At 53.7% G+C, this 16,709-nt stretch overlaps 1 protein-coding gene across 3 annotated transcripts in view; it reads right to left on the bottom strand.

Annotated features, from left to right (window-relative positions):
* The window catches only part of CRTAC1 (cartilage acidic protein 1), a 135,126-nt gene that overhangs the window by 36,608 nt on the left and 81,809 nt on the right, over positions 1-16,709 (bottom strand). For all 3 annotated transcript variants that reach the window (XM_059169258.1, XM_059169259.1, XM_059169257.1), the window contains exons 3-4: positions 14,786-14,982; positions 2,208-2,344 (exon numbers count right to left, since the gene is read on the bottom strand). In XM_059169258.1, coding sequence (XP_059025241.1) covers positions 2,208-2,344; positions 14,786-14,982 — 334 coding nt within the window. The remainder of the gene's footprint in view (positions 1-2,207; positions 2,345-14,785; positions 14,983-16,709) is intronic.

The raw sequence follows: 16,709 nt of genomic DNA, 5'->3' as shown, positions 1-16,709 counted from the left end.
AGGGCATGTGGTAGGGTTGAGACCTTTACCTGAGGGACAGCTGTCCCACTATGGCCTGCGCCAGAGTCACCTGCAGGGCTCACTCAAACCCAGACTTCTGCCCCCCTCCCCCGCCCCGTGGATTCAGACGCAGTAGGTCTGGAGGAGGGAGTTTGGGTCTGGTCTGGAGAATCTGCATTTCCGACAATGTTGCTGGTGCTGCTGGTCCGGAGACCACACTCTGGGAACAGGTCAACTAAAAGGCATCGGTGCTGGGGGGTGGGGGTGCTGTGGGGCTGAGGAAGGGGTAGGTGAACACTGTAACAGCACCTGTGGTTAGAAATTGGTGACTGACACCAGTTCACCTAGGGGCAAGGTCTCCGTGGGACAGTCAATTTCTGGCTTTGCCTGCCATTTAACTACGTTGACCAAGGTCAAGTTTCTTAATTGCTGGACGCCTTAGTTTCCAGATCTGTAAAATGGGGATAATGACAGGTACCTCATAAGCCTATTGTGAAGAATCAGTAAACAAAGTGAATAAAGCCCCGAGCTCAGGGCTTGGTGGGCTGCTCTCTCATTATGGTTAGCTGTCATTATTGTTAAGATTGCTTCTGTGTTTCCTACATTGCGCAGCATCCCAGAGTGGCCATGACCTGGCTCTATTCCCCGCCCCCCTTCCAGTTCTCAGGACCCAGGGATTGCCAGGGTGGCAGTGGTGGCTGGACCCAGAAAGGAGCCCTTCTCCTGGTGGCAGACCCTGTAGGGTTTTTTCCTAGTTCTCCGAGTGCCTGCGTGCCAAAGCTTTTTGTTGTTGTTTCTTTTCTTTCTTTCTTTCTTTCTTTTTTTTTTTTTTTTGTATTTCATATGGTACCTTTGTCCTGTGGTTAAAAGAGTGGGCGTGCAGATGACCTTGTTAGGACAAAGAGTGCATCTCTTTGTGATTAACCTTCAGGCCCTGTCCCCAGCTCGGAGATGATTCTCACCTTGGCCAAGTGTGGGAAGCCTTGGTTCCGCCGGAGCGAGGCAGGAAGCAGGAGGCTGGCAAGAGGCTCCCGGCAGCGGCCAGGCCTGGCACCCTCCAGACCCTTCTCACTCTTTTGAGGCGGCTCATAGAGCCACGGCCTCCTCCCCCCCTCCCACCAGGCAGGAGTCCAGGTGGCAAAGATTCAGGTCAGGGCTAAATGTGGCTTCACAGCCCAGCTTGGCTTCTTTTCCCAGCACCAGCTTGTTAAGAAATAAATATTTATACCTGGCACCTGCCTTCTCCCAAGGCCTGGAGGCCCCTGCTGTGAAGATTCACGCTGAATCCCCAATCCCCTCGGTGCCATCTCCATCCTGAAACTAGCCAGGCCCCTGGCCCCTTGCCCCTGCCCCCGGAATGGAAGCTAGACAGCAGCTGGGCCCCTGATTTACTGACGCCTGTCTCTGAAGCCAAGGAGGGGGCAGCAGGGGAGCAGGTGACAGGAGGAATAAATGGCCTCCACCACCAAGCTCAGGCTCTGGCTGGGGCTGCGGGGACGCAAGCCTGGGCCGGAGCCACCCGCTGGGGCAGGTGGCTGTCTGCTCCTGCCCCTCCCTTTCCGCCTTTCCTCCCTACCTGCTTTGGCTTGGCACCTGCTATGGGGGGAACGAGCAGGCACGAAAGCAGTGACCGAGCTACTGATTAACCAGAGGACTGGGACATTCAGGCCACCCTCCTTCACCCACTAACCAATCTTTTTGTCATTCCTTCGTCGTTCCACAAATATTTTCAGCAAGAGCCGTATGGCTCAATGCCTGGCACATAGTAAAGGCTTAATAAATATTGGCTGAATGACTGAATGATCACAAGGTTTAGAGCTAGAAGAGTCTGATTCATGTCCTAGTCACACTGCCAATCTCGTTGGGGGCCTCAGGCCAATTAGTGCCTAAGCTGGGCCTTAGTGCCCTCCTCTGCCCAATGGACACGGTGAGGACAGGCCCTGACCAGGTTCCTTGCTGGTTGCTGGGAGAGCCTCAAGGGAGAAAGGATGTGAAAGCAGATAGTAACTCACCCTGAAAATCTTGTCAGTATTTAGCACCTGCTACATGCAAGGCACTGTGGGGGATGCATCTTTGGGCTCTGCCCTGGACAGCCTGCTCTGTTGGGCCATGTCTGCCTGTGGGCTTCCTTCCATGTCCCCTGTGAGCTCTCACGTTGCTGTCTGGCCCCCTCTTCTCCCCAGGCCCCCATGCACCCCTAAGCTCACCGTCCTGTCCACGCAGGCCACGGAGCGCCCGGCAAAGAGGCTGGCCACACCACGGGCCACGTTGACCTCGTCGCTGAGGATGTCTTCCCAGCGGTTGTTGCGGAACTTGAACAACTTGTCCGTGTACGTGGCCACCCCTGGAGAGAAGAGGAAGGGAGGCTGGTGGATGGTGGCCCAGTGTGCAGGTAGGTTTCGGGACACCTGCCACAGGTGGTTGGGGCCACAGGTAGATAGGTGATCGAGGCAAGGTGAGCGCTCCCCACAGCAGGTGGGTGAGGCTCTCTCTGTCTGGGGGGCGCTGGGGTGTTTTCGGTTGAGAGAAGAGACTGGTTTATGAAAATGGCCAACCCAGGCCTCAGTAGCCACAGATCTACCGTGGGTCTGAGATGACCCTCAACAGCGGGGTTTACACCTGGCCCCCTATGCCTGCGCCGACCGTACGAGAGATCTGAGCTTGCTGATATTCCAGCACCCAAATCCTACCCAGGATGTCTCTTTCTCCGGGACCTTTTCCTTCATTCTCTGCTAGATCACAGGACCTCATTTGGGTCTGAGAAGAAACAGTGCTGTTTGGTAGCTGGAGCTCTAAGCCCAGATCCAGAAAGGGGCTGGAGGTGGAGCTCTGACGGACTTGTCGCCCACCCCCAGGGGAACCTGATGGCAGTAGGGTCAGTGTCAGTGCCAGGTGGGGTGAAAGGAGTGAGCAGCCCTGGGAGGCCCTCGGGGCTGGGGTCTCCACCCCTTTCAGAGCTGGATGGAGGCCGAGGACTGCCAGCTTAGGGAGTCGCACGCATGGCACCGCGCAGTTTATTTTGGGGAAGAGCAAAGAACTCCTGGTGGCCAGAGGCTCAATCCCTTGTAAGGCCACTTAGAGAGCTCCACTCTGCCATGACCCCTAGTTGGCTTCTTGCTCATGTGAGCCCCAGAGCGTTCGTATTTTGGGAGGGGTCATGTTCCACGCTCAAGGGCTGGCATAGGAAACACAGGAGGGACAGCAAAGGGGCAACTGTAGGAAGCCAGGAATGTGAGCTGGGGGACGAGTGGCCCTGGGGACAGACCCCTGCACTTGACTCTCTGGCTGGCCCAGGGTGGAGGCCATGGCTTAGGCTGAAGGGAGCTGTATGGCGCAGTGGTTAAGACCTTGGGGTTTAGAGTAAACAAGCCCCCATCCTGGTCTCTGTTCTACCCAGATTCCACTATTCTAGGGGCTAGTTGTTGACTTTGGGCAAGTTGCTTAGCATCTCTGAGCTTCAGTTTTCCCATTTGCAGATGGGATGAGAGTCATAGCTACAACCAGTTTGCTGTGAAGAATACCCGAGTTGATGTACACAGAAGGAGAACACAGCGCCCCCTCGAGGTGTGTGTGTGGGGTATTAGCCGGAAGTGGTCATTCCCAGGTTACAGATGGGGTCCTCTCCAAGATCCTTTGGGACCTCGGCTCCACACTGCCTGGTGAGAGTCTGTGTGCGAAATGAGTGGCTGAGTAGGACTGAGGGAGTGGGACCATGTTAGGAGAGGGCACTTATGAAGGATCCCTCAGGGAGTTCTGCCCAGGAGAAGACAAAAGGCTTTGCTCTCTAAGTGGCCTCCTGTGGAAACCTCCTAAGACCACAGGGACCAGCGTGTTTGCTGTGTGGTCCGTGGGGTCTGGCGGTGGCTTCTGAGATGCTCCCCAGACCCTAGGAAGCTGGCCCTGGAGCAGAGAGCCCTCTGACCCTCCCAGAGGTGCAGAGGCCCGTCCGGGGGGAGGGAAGGCCTTTTGTGAGCAGAGTTGGAAGCCAATCCGGGAGGCCTACTGGTATTTGTGTGTGGAGGCTTGGGCTGGGGAGTGCAGCTGGGGTGGGCACAGAACTGCTGTGGCTGGTGAGGGAAGCCCACTGGGGCAACCGAGGAACTGGATCTGGACAGAAGCACAGGTGCCGACTCCCCTTAGCTTGGGGCCTTGCTGGCCCTTTACCCTCTCCAGCCTCGGTTTCCTCATCTGGGCCTCGGGGTACCATCCGAGCCTCCTCCCTCAGAGGAGGCTGTGAGAATTACAGGATAAAATGCACGACAGCCCCCAGCCCCGGGTCGGAGCTGCCCAGGTCGGCCCATGCCACCCCAGTCTGAGGACTGCAGCGCCATCTCGGGGGGCCAGACGTACTTAGAAATTTAGATTTTGTTCTTTCACATTTTAGAAAGGTAACACAGTGCACACACCGTTTATTACATAACACCCCCGGGAGGCATGGGGCAGCACCTTGTAATTAAACACATTAATATTTCTGCAGTAAAATAGATGAATATTCACACTAAGTGGGATAAATAAAGCCTATAAATAGCTCACGTCAGCTCAGGACAGGTTTTGCCAGCAATTCATTTTCCCACAAACTTAAAAAAAAAAAAAAAGCACTTGAGGCTTTCAGAGTGTTTTGGATTTGAGGGCTGCAGAGAAGGGGCTGTGGGCCTGGACTGCCATGCTCAAAGCTGTTCCTGAGGCAGTGGCAACCTTGTCATCATTTCCTAATGCTTGGGGGACCTCTGACGATGGCCCTGCAGGTTTCTGGGTCTCTAGCCTCCACCAACAGCAAGCAACCCTTGCCCTTCTCTGTCAGACCAGGGCCCCTTTAGATGGTCCCTCCAGCTAGGCTAGTCTCCCCTGCAATACTGGGGTTAACTTCTAGCCCCGTGTGGGCCAGTGTGAGAAAGCAGCTGCCAGCAGCTGGGGCTCTGCGGAGCATGACACACACCTCCACGTTCAGTGGGAGCAATTCCTCATGCTGCGGATGTCCTGCCTCAGTGAGACCAGAGGAGCGTATGGCCCCAGGGTGCCTCTGTCTTCCTCTGTTTGCCTCATCACCTCCAACTTCTCCTGTTCCCCCAAGATAAACATTTCCCAGAGCCTGCTTTTATGGAAGCCTGGTCTCGTGAGCTGCCTGGAAGATTCTGTGATCATCTGAGTTTGGGAACGACCACAACTTCCATCCTCCTGCTTGGAGAATCTCAGTGGACATCAGTCTATTAAAACTTCGACAAGCCCTGCAATAAATTATCTACTGAATCTTTTTTAATTCAGCCTGTCCCGAGCACAGCTGGCCACGGAACCCCTTTGTGCAGCTCACCTATTAGCACCCTGCGGAACGAGCCTTGGTCTTAGCCAGCTGCTGTGGTAGGGTGCTGCTGTTGGGCCAGGCCCTGGGCTTTGTGGCCGGCGGGGTCAGGGCGTCCCGCGTTGTTAGCCTCTTCCCCTGTTCCACCTCCTGGCTTCTGAGCTGACTAGGGACGCCCAGAAGAATAAACTAATTAAGGTAAAATGTGCAACAGTGATGCAGAGCCTTGTAGATCATAAATGGGAACGGCAAAATCAATGGCAGGCCCTCTGCAGGCAGAGAGGCCTGGAGGCCCGGGCGAGGGGAGACGGGAGCCCGTGATTTAGGAAGAGCAAACGCTCTGGCAGCTGCAACCTGGGTAATTAGGTGTGTCAGGAAGACAGATAAACAGCGGGCGGTGTGGGTCGATGGCACCGGCGGTAAGCACCCAGCACTGGGACCCGGCTCATGTCGGTGTGTAATCTGCCTTCTGGCTCCTTGTAGCTGCCCTCCACCCTGGTGTCCTGCACTGAGTCGGAGGGCAGCTGACCAGGAAGAAGAGAGGCTGTTAGTTGCTGGAGAGAGGGGCTCTGCTGAGCCCTATGGGGCAGATTCTGAGAGGACAGAGGCCTGGGAGAAACAGAAGGAGGTTTATGGGCAGGGCAGGGTGCTCCAGGGGTCACAGCCCCTCTGAGACGCATGTCTGGGAACTTCCATTCCCATCCTGACTTTGGCATCTGGGTATTGAAGGAGACTTGAAGGTCTCAGAGGACAGTAGAACTGCCAGTTGCTACCAGGCGGCCCACTAGGGGAGGCTCAGGAGTCTGCCATCCTGTGGGTACCAGGTATGGTAGGAGGCTACCAGGAAAGAGGAGTCTCAGTCTCTGATGATTCTGGGTGCTTACAGTTCATTCAACAACAGGAGGGACAGGTAGAGGAGATGCCGTGGGACCACAGTGAAACTGATACTACTTAACATTTCTGCAGCATTTCACATATATTCCCTCATGTGCCAGCCATTTCACACCCATTCATTAACCCTCACCACAACCCCGAGCTGGGAATGATTTGCCTGCTTGATTTACAGATGAAGAACCCGAGGTGCAAGAGACAAGGGACCTGCCTAAGTCCCCACAGCTAACAGAGCTCGGAGGGGCAGGATGGAATGATACGTCCTGGAGATGCCATGACATCGGGATGGAAGGGGCTACGGTGATGAGGGAGGGCTTTGTGATGGAGAGGCACCTGAGCCTGGACTTAAAGGGTCCGAGTAACAAAGACTCCTGTGTATAGAGCACTTAGTATGGCCAGGCTTTGCATGAAGCTTCTCTTTCATAAACACCATCTGCCCTAAACCCACCTTGAGAGATGGTACAGCACCTTTCTCCCAGATGGAGAAATTGAGGGGGCAGAGAGGTTAGTCAGTTGCCCAGGATCCTAGCTGTACTCTGTGCATCTTTCACCCCTCGCTTGGCGACTTTCAGGGACATCAGTCTATTAAAACTTGGCATAGACAGAGAGACAGAGGCCACACAGTTTGCCCAGAGAGGAGAATTTGTGGAGGTTGAGGGGGAAAAACATGCAGGGCAGGAGAAACCCACTAACTCCACGCAGAATTCTGCTCCACTAATTCTGAGGGCAGAAGGGGTCCTTGGCGGTTTCTGATCTGGGGAAGACGGTGTCTCCAGAAGATGAACCTGGCAATGGAGAGAGGCGTGGGCTAGCAAGGGAGAAAAGGTGGCCAATTCTGTGATGATAGGAGTGGGAGGAAGCAGGGGCTGCAGGAGGCAGGTGCAGGAAGGCTGGAGGTGGTGGTTGAGTGGGGTTGAGTGGGTTGAATGGGACAGAGACTGAAGTAGGGGCACTGGGCCAGCTCGGCATGAGAGCAGGAGCTTGGCTTCACACCATTTGCATTTGTCAGGGTCACAAAGTGGCTGAGAAGACATATCCAAGAGGTCATTGGCCATGAAGGATAGCAGCTTACAGGGCAGCAAGTCTGGGGTAGGGGCGGAGGGGAAGCAGCTGCAGTCAGGCATAAGAAAAGAAGGGACAGATATGGAAGAATCATCAGACAAATGGGGAAGGTTCTGCACCAAGGGCAGGAGTGTCCATCAAGCAAATGGCCCTAAATTCACTATCCTGTCATCCCTTCCACACCAAGCTCTGCCTCCAAGGGGTAACTGCTGGAAGGGTGAGCTGGGGTCATAGAGGGCTCTTCCTGAGAATCATTGGTTCTAGTGCCTCTTTCCCCATGGGTTGCCACCATCTTGGGGAGATGACTAGACTTATGGTCTGGTACAGGTGAAAAAGAGAAGAGTGAGCAAGTAAGTGTGGCAGGGAAGAGGGCTCTGCCCCCAAACTCCTTCATAAGGCAAAGAGACTACTGCCAAACAGCAGGGGTCAGGAGGGAGCCAGCAACATCCCCTGGCCTAGGCTGACCTTGGGTAAGCCACAGATTTGTCCTTTTCTTATTTGTGAAATGGGACCAGGAGAATGGGTACCTATTCATCAGGCTGTTTTGAGAATTAAATTCTATAATGTATGTGAAGTACTTAGAACAGTATCTGGCATAAGATAAGTTCAACAAATAATAAAAACAATATCCTCCTCATCATCACCATCACCACCATCATATCATCATGACCACCTTCACCATCCTCATCACCATCACATCATCATGACCAATCTCACCATCCCCATCACCACCATTACCATCATCATGACCATCCTCACCATCTCCATCATGACCATCCCCATCATCATGACCACCATCACTGTCCTCACCATCATGACCACCATCACATCATCATGACCATCCTCACCTTCCCCATCATGACCATCCCCAAATCATGACCAACCTCACCATCTTCATCAGCATCACATCATCATGACCATCCTCACCATCCCCATCATCAGGACACCATCACATCATCATGACCATCCTCATCTTCCCCATCATAACTATCCCCATCATCATGACCACATCACCACCATCACCCCCCCCCCCATCATCATCCAGGAAATGACAGGGCATTCAGGAACGCAGGTCTTCAATGAGCCACGTTCCAGGAAGCAACTGTATAAACTGACACAGAGTGTAATATGCTTTACAAGACCTAGTCAATGGAAAGCTTACGAAGCAGTGATGGCTTCAGGGGAAGAAAGAACTAGTTCAGGCAAAGGGCATTTTAATAAAGAAGGGAGCCAGACTCCCCCTGACCCTGATAGAATTTCTGACCCGAGTCTTCCCCCTTCCATCCCTGGGTGAAGGCGGAAACCTGACCAACCCTTGCCAGGTGCCTCATTCACATTAGCTCATTTAGTTGTCTTTGGAGTTGTGTCGGGAAGACAGGTTTGTCATTTTACAGACTGGGACTCTGCAGGTTAAGTCATTCGCTTGAGGTTGCATAGCTGGTGGCTAAGCTGAGCTTCAAACTGCTGTGTGACTGCAAAGCATTCCCCTGCCCGCCCCCCGCCGCCACTAACCCCCCCCCCCCCCCACCTCAAGTCAGAGAGCTCGAGTGAGGGCTGGCAGAGGGCAGTCTAGTCCCTGGCTCCTAAGGAAACTCGTTCTGTGTTAGGACTGAGAAAATGGCCTTTGGGGTCCCAGTTTATGGTGTGTTGACAGCCTCGTCCATCCTTACTTCTTATGGGCCCACATGCAAAAGGAGCCCCGTGGGGATGGGGGCGGGGAAGCTGAGCAGGTCATGAGCTTGTCTTCCCAAATGGCACCAGGCTGGGGGAGCTGAAGACCAGAACGTTGCATCCCAGGAAAGTATGGCTGGGAATGAGGAGGACCTGGAGGCCTACTAGGAAAGAAGCTGGAGACTCAGCACCATGTGGCTCAGGCTTTCCCAGACACAGGAAGCCAAGGGCATTCTGAAGTGCAAATTCTGGTCAGTAGGTCTGGAGTAGGGCCCTGAGAGTCCGCATTCTGAAGAGCTTCTAGCTGTTGCCAGTGCTGCTGCCAGTAGTGAGTTGTAGAGGGCCTGGGCATCGCTGGACTGGCTGGCGAGGGAGCCGCTAGACCAGAGGTGTGCTCTCCAGAGCAGACGGCCCACCTGTGGTGTGGGCAGAGGCCGGGAGTACAACCTGTCCCCAAGTGCCTTTCTTTTTTGGCACAGTGACTGACTCCTCCTCTCCACCAGGGTACAGGAGTCCCTGCCGACAGCCTAAGGATGACATGGAGCCCAGAAGCCATCAGAGAAAAGAATGATAAATCCAAGTTCATAAAAATAAAAATTTTCTGCATTGCAAAGCCCATGAGGAACAAAGACAAAACACAAATGACAAACCAGAGGCAACTGTTTGCAACATGCATTACAGACAGAGGGCTCGTTTCCCTAATTTATAAAGAGGTGTTATAAATCAATAAGAAAAAGGCCAATAATCAATAGAAAAACCGGGCAAAGGCAATGAGCAGACAAGAGATTCGAATATATAAAAATATGCTCAGCCTCACTCGTTTTGAGAAAAATGAAAGTTAAAACTATACTTCGATACCAATTTTTTCCTATCAGATGGGCAAATATTTTAAAAAATGATGGCACACTGTGTCAATGAGAATGTTAGGAGATGCTCGCTTGCAGCAGGGCCGATGCGAGTGTCACAGGACTGTCCTCTGACCCAGCAATTCCCTCCTCCCGACGCCCCTTACAGACACGCCTGAGATGGTGGACGATGGCATGCCAGACAAGCTTATTCACTTGATAAGTCATCTCAGTGTTCATCAATAGATGACCAGTGCGGTGAATGGCAAATCAACCCAGTGGAGTACGATACAGCATCCCAAGAAAGAGCAAGCGGTCTGCGTGGGGCTGTAACATCATATCCGAAACTGTCGGAGGAAACAAGCAAGGAGCAGCAGTACGAGCGGAGTGTGCTACTGTAAGTGGAGAAAAGGAGAGAGCTGTATGGGGATGGAAGGCAGCAGATTATCAGTGACTGTCTGTTGAACGGAGGGAGTGAACGTCATGTAAGGGGTGGGGCTCGCAGTTCCTGCTGACCATGACCCCAGGGTCTCGAGTTGCTGGAGAGCTTGGGCCACAAAGCTCACTGGCTGTGGTGAGCAGCGCCGGACCCCTAGAGGAATGGGCTCTGAGAGGGAGCTGCAGAAGGTCCTGCATTCTTGGATGTTGAGAGAGGTGTTGGAACGAGCCTCTTGTCCCCCTTCATCCTATGTGCTCTCCCACCTGGTTTTCACCAAGTCAGGTGTTGCCTGAACCACACTGGCTGGTCAGTTTCCATGTCAGTTAAGCTATAAGCTGGTTTCGTTGGCCAGGCCTTCTTGGGATCGTGGTTGATCTTCCTCTGGTCCCTCCCTCCTTCTTGTTTTCTAATTCTTAGTCCTTGACCCAGGCCCTCCTGGTATCCTTTTCTGAGTGGTATCTTTTTTACGGGATAGTCTTTTTTTTGTTTCTGCTCCTCGAGTCTCTCTCCCATGGGCCAGGAGGGAGGCCTGACACTGCCGTCCAGGGCACATCTGGCTTTCGTCACATTGCCGGATTATAACAGCTACTATTTGGAGAGTGCTTATTAAGTCCTAGATACTATGTTAAGTGCTTTTCGTTCAGTGTCTCAGTTATTCATTCAAATGTCTGTATTAAATGTTTATTAAGTGACATTACGTGGTCTTGGAGATACAGTGACAAACAAGACTAAGTTTTTATCCCTGTGAGGCTGACTTAGCAGAGCAGAAGAGAGGAACCACAAGCAAATATATAGTCTACTTTCAGGTAGGGCCGTGTGCTTTGAAGGGAAATAGAGCAAATTAAGGCCATCAAGAGATATTCGGCTATGTTTTTCAGGTGTTCAGGTGAGACCCCATCTGAGGATGAGCCTGAATGAAGGGAAGGAGTGAGTCCTGAGAACAGTGGTGGGAAAGGCATTTCAGACAGAGGGAACAGCAAGCATGAAAGCCTCCGGTGGGAATATAGTGAGCAAGAGGAAGGGTGTAGGCACCGAATCAGAAAGGCATTAGGGCTCACATCACGGAGGGGTCCGGCAGGCCATGGCAGAGACTCTGGGCATAGTCTACGGAGCTGCTGGAGGGAGTTGAGTTTATGAAGTTGATATGATTTTTCATATTCTATAGATGATAGGGTTGAGGCTGAGAGAGGTCACCCAGTGAGTAAGGTGCAGATCTCAGGGTCATACAGACTAACTCCTACTGCCAGGATGTAGGGTCTCAACCCTTTTCCAACATCCCAAAGGCTGGCTGAGGGAGAGGCCAGGGCCATTCTTCCGCAGGTCCCTCCAATGCCCCAGCACAGGCCGAAGGAGCCCCCAGGCACATGCCAGGAGCAGGCATGGGCTGGCAGGGCTCCTGGAGGGGATCTCAGATTGCCCACAGTGGGCAGGGTGGCAGCGGCTGAGCGTTGTGCCAGCTGGACCCCAAGAAGTGCTGAGATGGCACAAATGTCCCAGCTCCACACCCTGCCCACTGTCGATGAATCAATTGAATCACTCAACTGCAAAATTAACTCAAACCCACAGACATCCCTCCAACCCATAGAAGGTCACTGGGAGGTGCACATCTGGAACAGAGGCTTCTGGGCACTGTCACCCCCAGCACTGGGGGCCCTGCTCCAGCCTCTCCCAGATGAACATTTGTGCCCCGACACCCAGGACCTTCTGGTGGGGGGGGGGGGTGGTCCATGCTGTCTGCCTCCCCTCGTCCTCCCTTTGTTGGCAAAACTTCTCTCATGCCTGATGGATTACGGCTTGTCTGTTCTTCCTGGATTTACTTATCAAGTTTAGATCGTGCTCTTAGGACCTTCAAGGTCTACCTGGCTCTGGGGCACCAGTACAGAGATTGTGCCTTCAAGGAGCTTCAAGATGGTGAGAATCAGGTACCTAGAGATCTATAAGGCAGCACTGGGGACACTGTAAATTTCAGGAGGGCAGGGTTTTTGTCAGTTTCATTCAGGGGGCAGCCTCAGTGCCTGGCACACAGTAGGTGCTCAGTCAATATTTGTGCAGTGAATGAATAGGTTCATGACTGAGTGGAACTTTGGTGAGGCTAGGCTGACCCGGGAGCTGACATGACTGGTGGGGGGAGTGGGTTGCCGTTCAACTTTGACAGCACCTGGGAATCACTTAGAAAGCATTATAGTCTGATAGCTGGGTTTCACCCCAGAGGTTTGGATTGGACTGGACTGGGGTGCACCTTGGGAACTAGGAGTGCTAAGAGCTCCCCAGGAGATTCCAATGTGCAGCTCAGGCTGAGCACCCCTGCTCTGGGCTTCGCAATGGAACGCTCCAAAAGCGTGGGAGGTCTCCAGCCTCAGAGCCACTGAACCCTCTCCTCCCAGGTGCTTGGTGCCTGGTGAGTGGGGAGGACAGTCTGTCCCCTTCCTCTGGCATCCTGCCGGCCAAGCCCATGTTCAACACCACCCCCTCTTCCACAGTTCTCCCTATTTCTGCTTCCCTGCCCTACTGCCTCTTCCTGGAGACTCACCTCTTCCACGGCTGTCCCCTGCTGCTGCTCCCCTCCTGACCTTGATCAACTTAAAGGGTTGATCAGCCCATCAATTAATTGTGTCCTAATCCAATCTTGGCTTAGTTGGAGAGAGGGCAGTAAATCCAGCTGGGTAATCATGCCCTGATATTTGTGTAGGGATAATTACTATCTCTCAGGCCTCACTTGGTGGCAAGATGAGATGAAAACCCATAAAACACCACTCGGGGCTGTGGCTCATTGTTTCTTGGCTGCACAGGGCTGGCTGTCAGCCAGTCAGCCCCGCCTGCCCCTGCCCCTGCCCCTGGCACAGGCCCCAACCTCTTCCCCTGCCATTCATGCCACTGGCGGGGCTCGACATTAGGGGCAGTCTCGGGTGTAGATCCTGACCTGGCCTCAAAAACCAATAGGGGCAACATTATGGGCCCAGGGAAAGCGTGTGTGTGTGTGTGTGTGTGTGTGTGTAACATTATGGGCTCAGGGAAAGTGTGTGTGCGTGTGGGTGTGTGTTGGGAAAGCGGCAGGGAAGGCGATCCCCAGAGCCAGGCAGTCCTCTGCCTCTGGGAGATCAGAAGGGTCCAGGTTGAGAAATACACAGGTCTGAACTGCAGGGTGTTGTCTAGACCAACCCAAGAGGTTGTCGCCATCTGGAAGAGGCCAATGCGTGTCCCACCTGGCCCCTCAGGGAGATGAGGCTCTGCATGGTTTAGGAGGACACCGTGGCCTGAGACTTCCTTGCAGATGTTCTGGCTCCATGGGAGTGGACTTCGTTCTACGGCACTGAGCTCAGACTCGAGAATGTGGACAGGGGCTGGGAATGACCTGGATTTTTAACCCAAGAACACAGCCCCCAACATGTGCAACATTGAGCACCCTCTATGAGTCAGGCTCTCCTCTAGGGCCTGAGAACATAGGATTGAGTAAGGCCGTGGAGTATCCTTTTTTTTTTTTAAGTATTATTTTTATGAGAGAGAGAGAAAGCACAAGCAGGGGGGAGGGGTGAAGGGACAAGCAGACTCCCCACTGAGCAGGGAGCCCAATGCGGGACTCGATCCCAGAACCCTGGGGTCACAACCTGAGCCAAAGGCAGACGCTTAACTGACTGAGCCACCCAGGCGCTCTGGCCATGGAGTATCTTAATTAAAGGGTGGATCTGGAGTTGGACCCCTGGGACTTATAAGTAGTGTGGCCTTGTGCCAGTCACGTGAACTCTGTGCCTCAGTCTCCTCAGCCGGAAAGCAGGATGCCAGGACCTGCCTAAGTGCACTGCTCTGAGGCTCCAGTGGGACGATTCGTGTGAAGGGCTCAGATCCAGGCCTGGCATACTTAAGTTAGCCACTACCGTTACCCTTACTGTCACTCAGCCTTCTGGCATCAGTGTCCCTCAGCCATCCCTGGGTGGTCCCTGGACCATCAACAGCATTCCAGCATGAGGGCGTGTGAGCATTGCAGGATCTTGGGCAGCACCAGGACCTGCTGTGTCCGAATGCGCATTCACACCAGACCCCCCAGGTAAGTCGGCTGAGACACCCTAGGCCGGGAAAGGCTCTAGGACCTCAAGGTCTGTCTGCTTCCAAGTTGTTTCCCCAGCAGCTAGTGTCTCTAGTCTGGAAGGGAGTAGGTGCTCAGCAGGAATTTGTGGAGTGAATAAATGAGCTCAGCTAAAAGTGGTGGGGGGCCCTTTCAAAGCATTTTGGAAGGTCCCCTAGAAGCAGCATGGAGGGCGATTCCAGGGGCTGGGAGAAGGGCTGTCCAGTGAGAAGGGCTGAGTGGCAGAGCCATGGCAGGAGCAGTGGGGGGGTGGGGGGAAGGGGTTAGGAAGACCGGAGCTGGGGGGCTGCTCAGATTGGGAGATGAAGATGACAGGAAGTCTGAGGGAGGCCAGGGATCCTCTCGGGGGTCTCTACTGGGACACAGAGAGCTCCGGGAGGCAGCGGGGTCCTACCTATGCCTGGGGGAGCCTGTGATAGAATAACCTGAGGATGGCTCTCCCCCCTCCTCCCCCAGCTGGTGTGGGAAGCAGGAAGGGGCCCGAGGCCCCAGCTCCTTACCTGAGAAGGCATTATTGGTGTTGAGGAAGTAGATCTCCTCACGGCCATCCCCATCAATGTCACAGGCTGTGACCCCAATAGCGTTCCCCTGCCGGTCCCGCAGGGCATAGTAGGGGGAGCTGCGCTCATCCACTGCAATGTTCACCAGTCGCTTCTGGGTCCGGTCATACTTCAGAACCAGGTTGGGGCCGTTGTACCTGGAGGAGGAGCAAGGAGGGGGTGTTGAGGAGGAGCAGCTGGGCTCGCCTGGTGCCTCCCATCCCACAGTGGGGCTTAGAATCCTCCCAGACAGGTCAAGTGTGGGGCAATTCAGCCTTGGGGCATTCTGGGGGGACCCCCGACAGCCTCGGCTCAGGGGTCGCTGGGTGTTTGGTGAGTGTCCCTGAATCAGCTATAGACTCACTCAAAGCAAGAGTCAGCTGGGCCCACGTGGGACGCAATATGAAAGCAGTGTGGCGCGGGGAGACGGGCAGCTTTGCCACAGGCTTCGAGAAGGAAAGGACCACCCCCTACCTCTCCCTTGCGCATTTCAATGTCAGAACACTTTCTTATTTATAATCTCGCTAATTTAAATCTAATAAGCAAGAAGGGTAGGCAGGGGAGGCTGTATTGTTAAACCGTTTTGCAGATGAGGTAACTGAAAAGCAGTGTTGGGGTAAAATGAGGCGGAGAGAGTGAATGCACTTCCCCAAATTAGGGGTCAGGTGCTAGCACTGGGACCCAGGCTCTTTCTGGGCAAATGAGCCATGGAGGCGCAGAGGCCTTCTTGCTGAGGTTTGAGATGACTCTCCCGACAGAGTCCCAGCATTTAAACAAGGGTGTCAAGTGAGCATCTCAGATGGGAGATTGCGAACACATCTAAAGTCTGTACGTGGACCTGCTGGATCTCCTTCTCAAAGGAATGCAATATGAAAGATTAAAATGCGCGCAACTGTCCTCATCTCTTCTGTCTCATTCTCCCACAGCCGCACAGCCTCCTTGCTGCACTGAAGCCCAGGCACGTCCTTGCCTCAGGGACTTTGCACTTGCTGTTTTCTCTGCCCAGAATGCATTTCCTCCAGATACCCACTTGGCTGTCTCCCTCTGTCACCAAGTTCAGGTCCCGGCGCCATTGTTGCTTCTCAGCAAGGCCTGCCTGGACACATTCCTGAAACCTGCAAACACCACCCCCTCCCCGTGCTCCTTATCCCTCATCCCTGCTCTCTCCCTGCAAAGCTTTTACAAGCAGCTGACAATTCTCTGTCTTCGTGTTTAACTCTCGCTTCTCTGTCTGATCCCACTGGAGTATCAGCTCCACGAGTGCAGAACTTTTTGTCTGTTTTGTTCCCCGGGGCTAGAACAGTTCCTGGCACACACTAGGGGCTCAATAAATACTTGGTGAATGACTGAATGAATGAAGCCTCAAAGTCCATGTCTGAGTCATAGGGCTTAGGTATTACACAGTTGGTTTCTTCCCATTGCCTTTTGACCTAGAGAAAGCGCTGTACCCAAGGTCAACCTCCAGCAGTATGGCCATGAATGTCTGAAGGCCTCCTCTGACCTCTAGGGAACACTGGCTTGCCAGACTCTCCTAAGGAACCCAGCCTCAATGTCCATCCATTAGTCCTGGCCTTCTTCCTTTGTTTTAACCTAAGCGTGTACATCCTGAGTGACGTTCAGCTGCCGGCCTCTGGCTGTCCTGGCTGAGAATGCTTTGGGGGTGGGGATGGGGTGGGTGGAAAGACCTCTCCAAGGTCTTTGAGAGAAATCACTTCTTGCTTTCCTGAAATGGATCCAACTTGGCCCTCTCCTTCGTCACCGAGATGCAGAGCCCGTGAATTTTGGGGAATGCTGAGCAACTGGCCGGGCGCCTTCTGGCACCCACAGTGTGTGTGGGGGGTGGAAACAGAGCTCATCGGGAGCTGAGTCAGCACCCGGCAATGGA

Source organism: Mustela lutreola, chromosome 4 (assembly GCF_030435805.1).
Source record: "Mustela lutreola isolate mMusLut2 chromosome 4, mMusLut2.pri, whole genome shotgun sequence".
NCBI lineage: Eukaryota > Metazoa > Chordata > Mammalia > Carnivora > Mustelidae > Mustela > Mustela lutreola.
The sequence above is the reverse complement of the archived record's forward strand: the minus strand, read 5'-3'. Positions and strand labels throughout refer to the sequence as shown.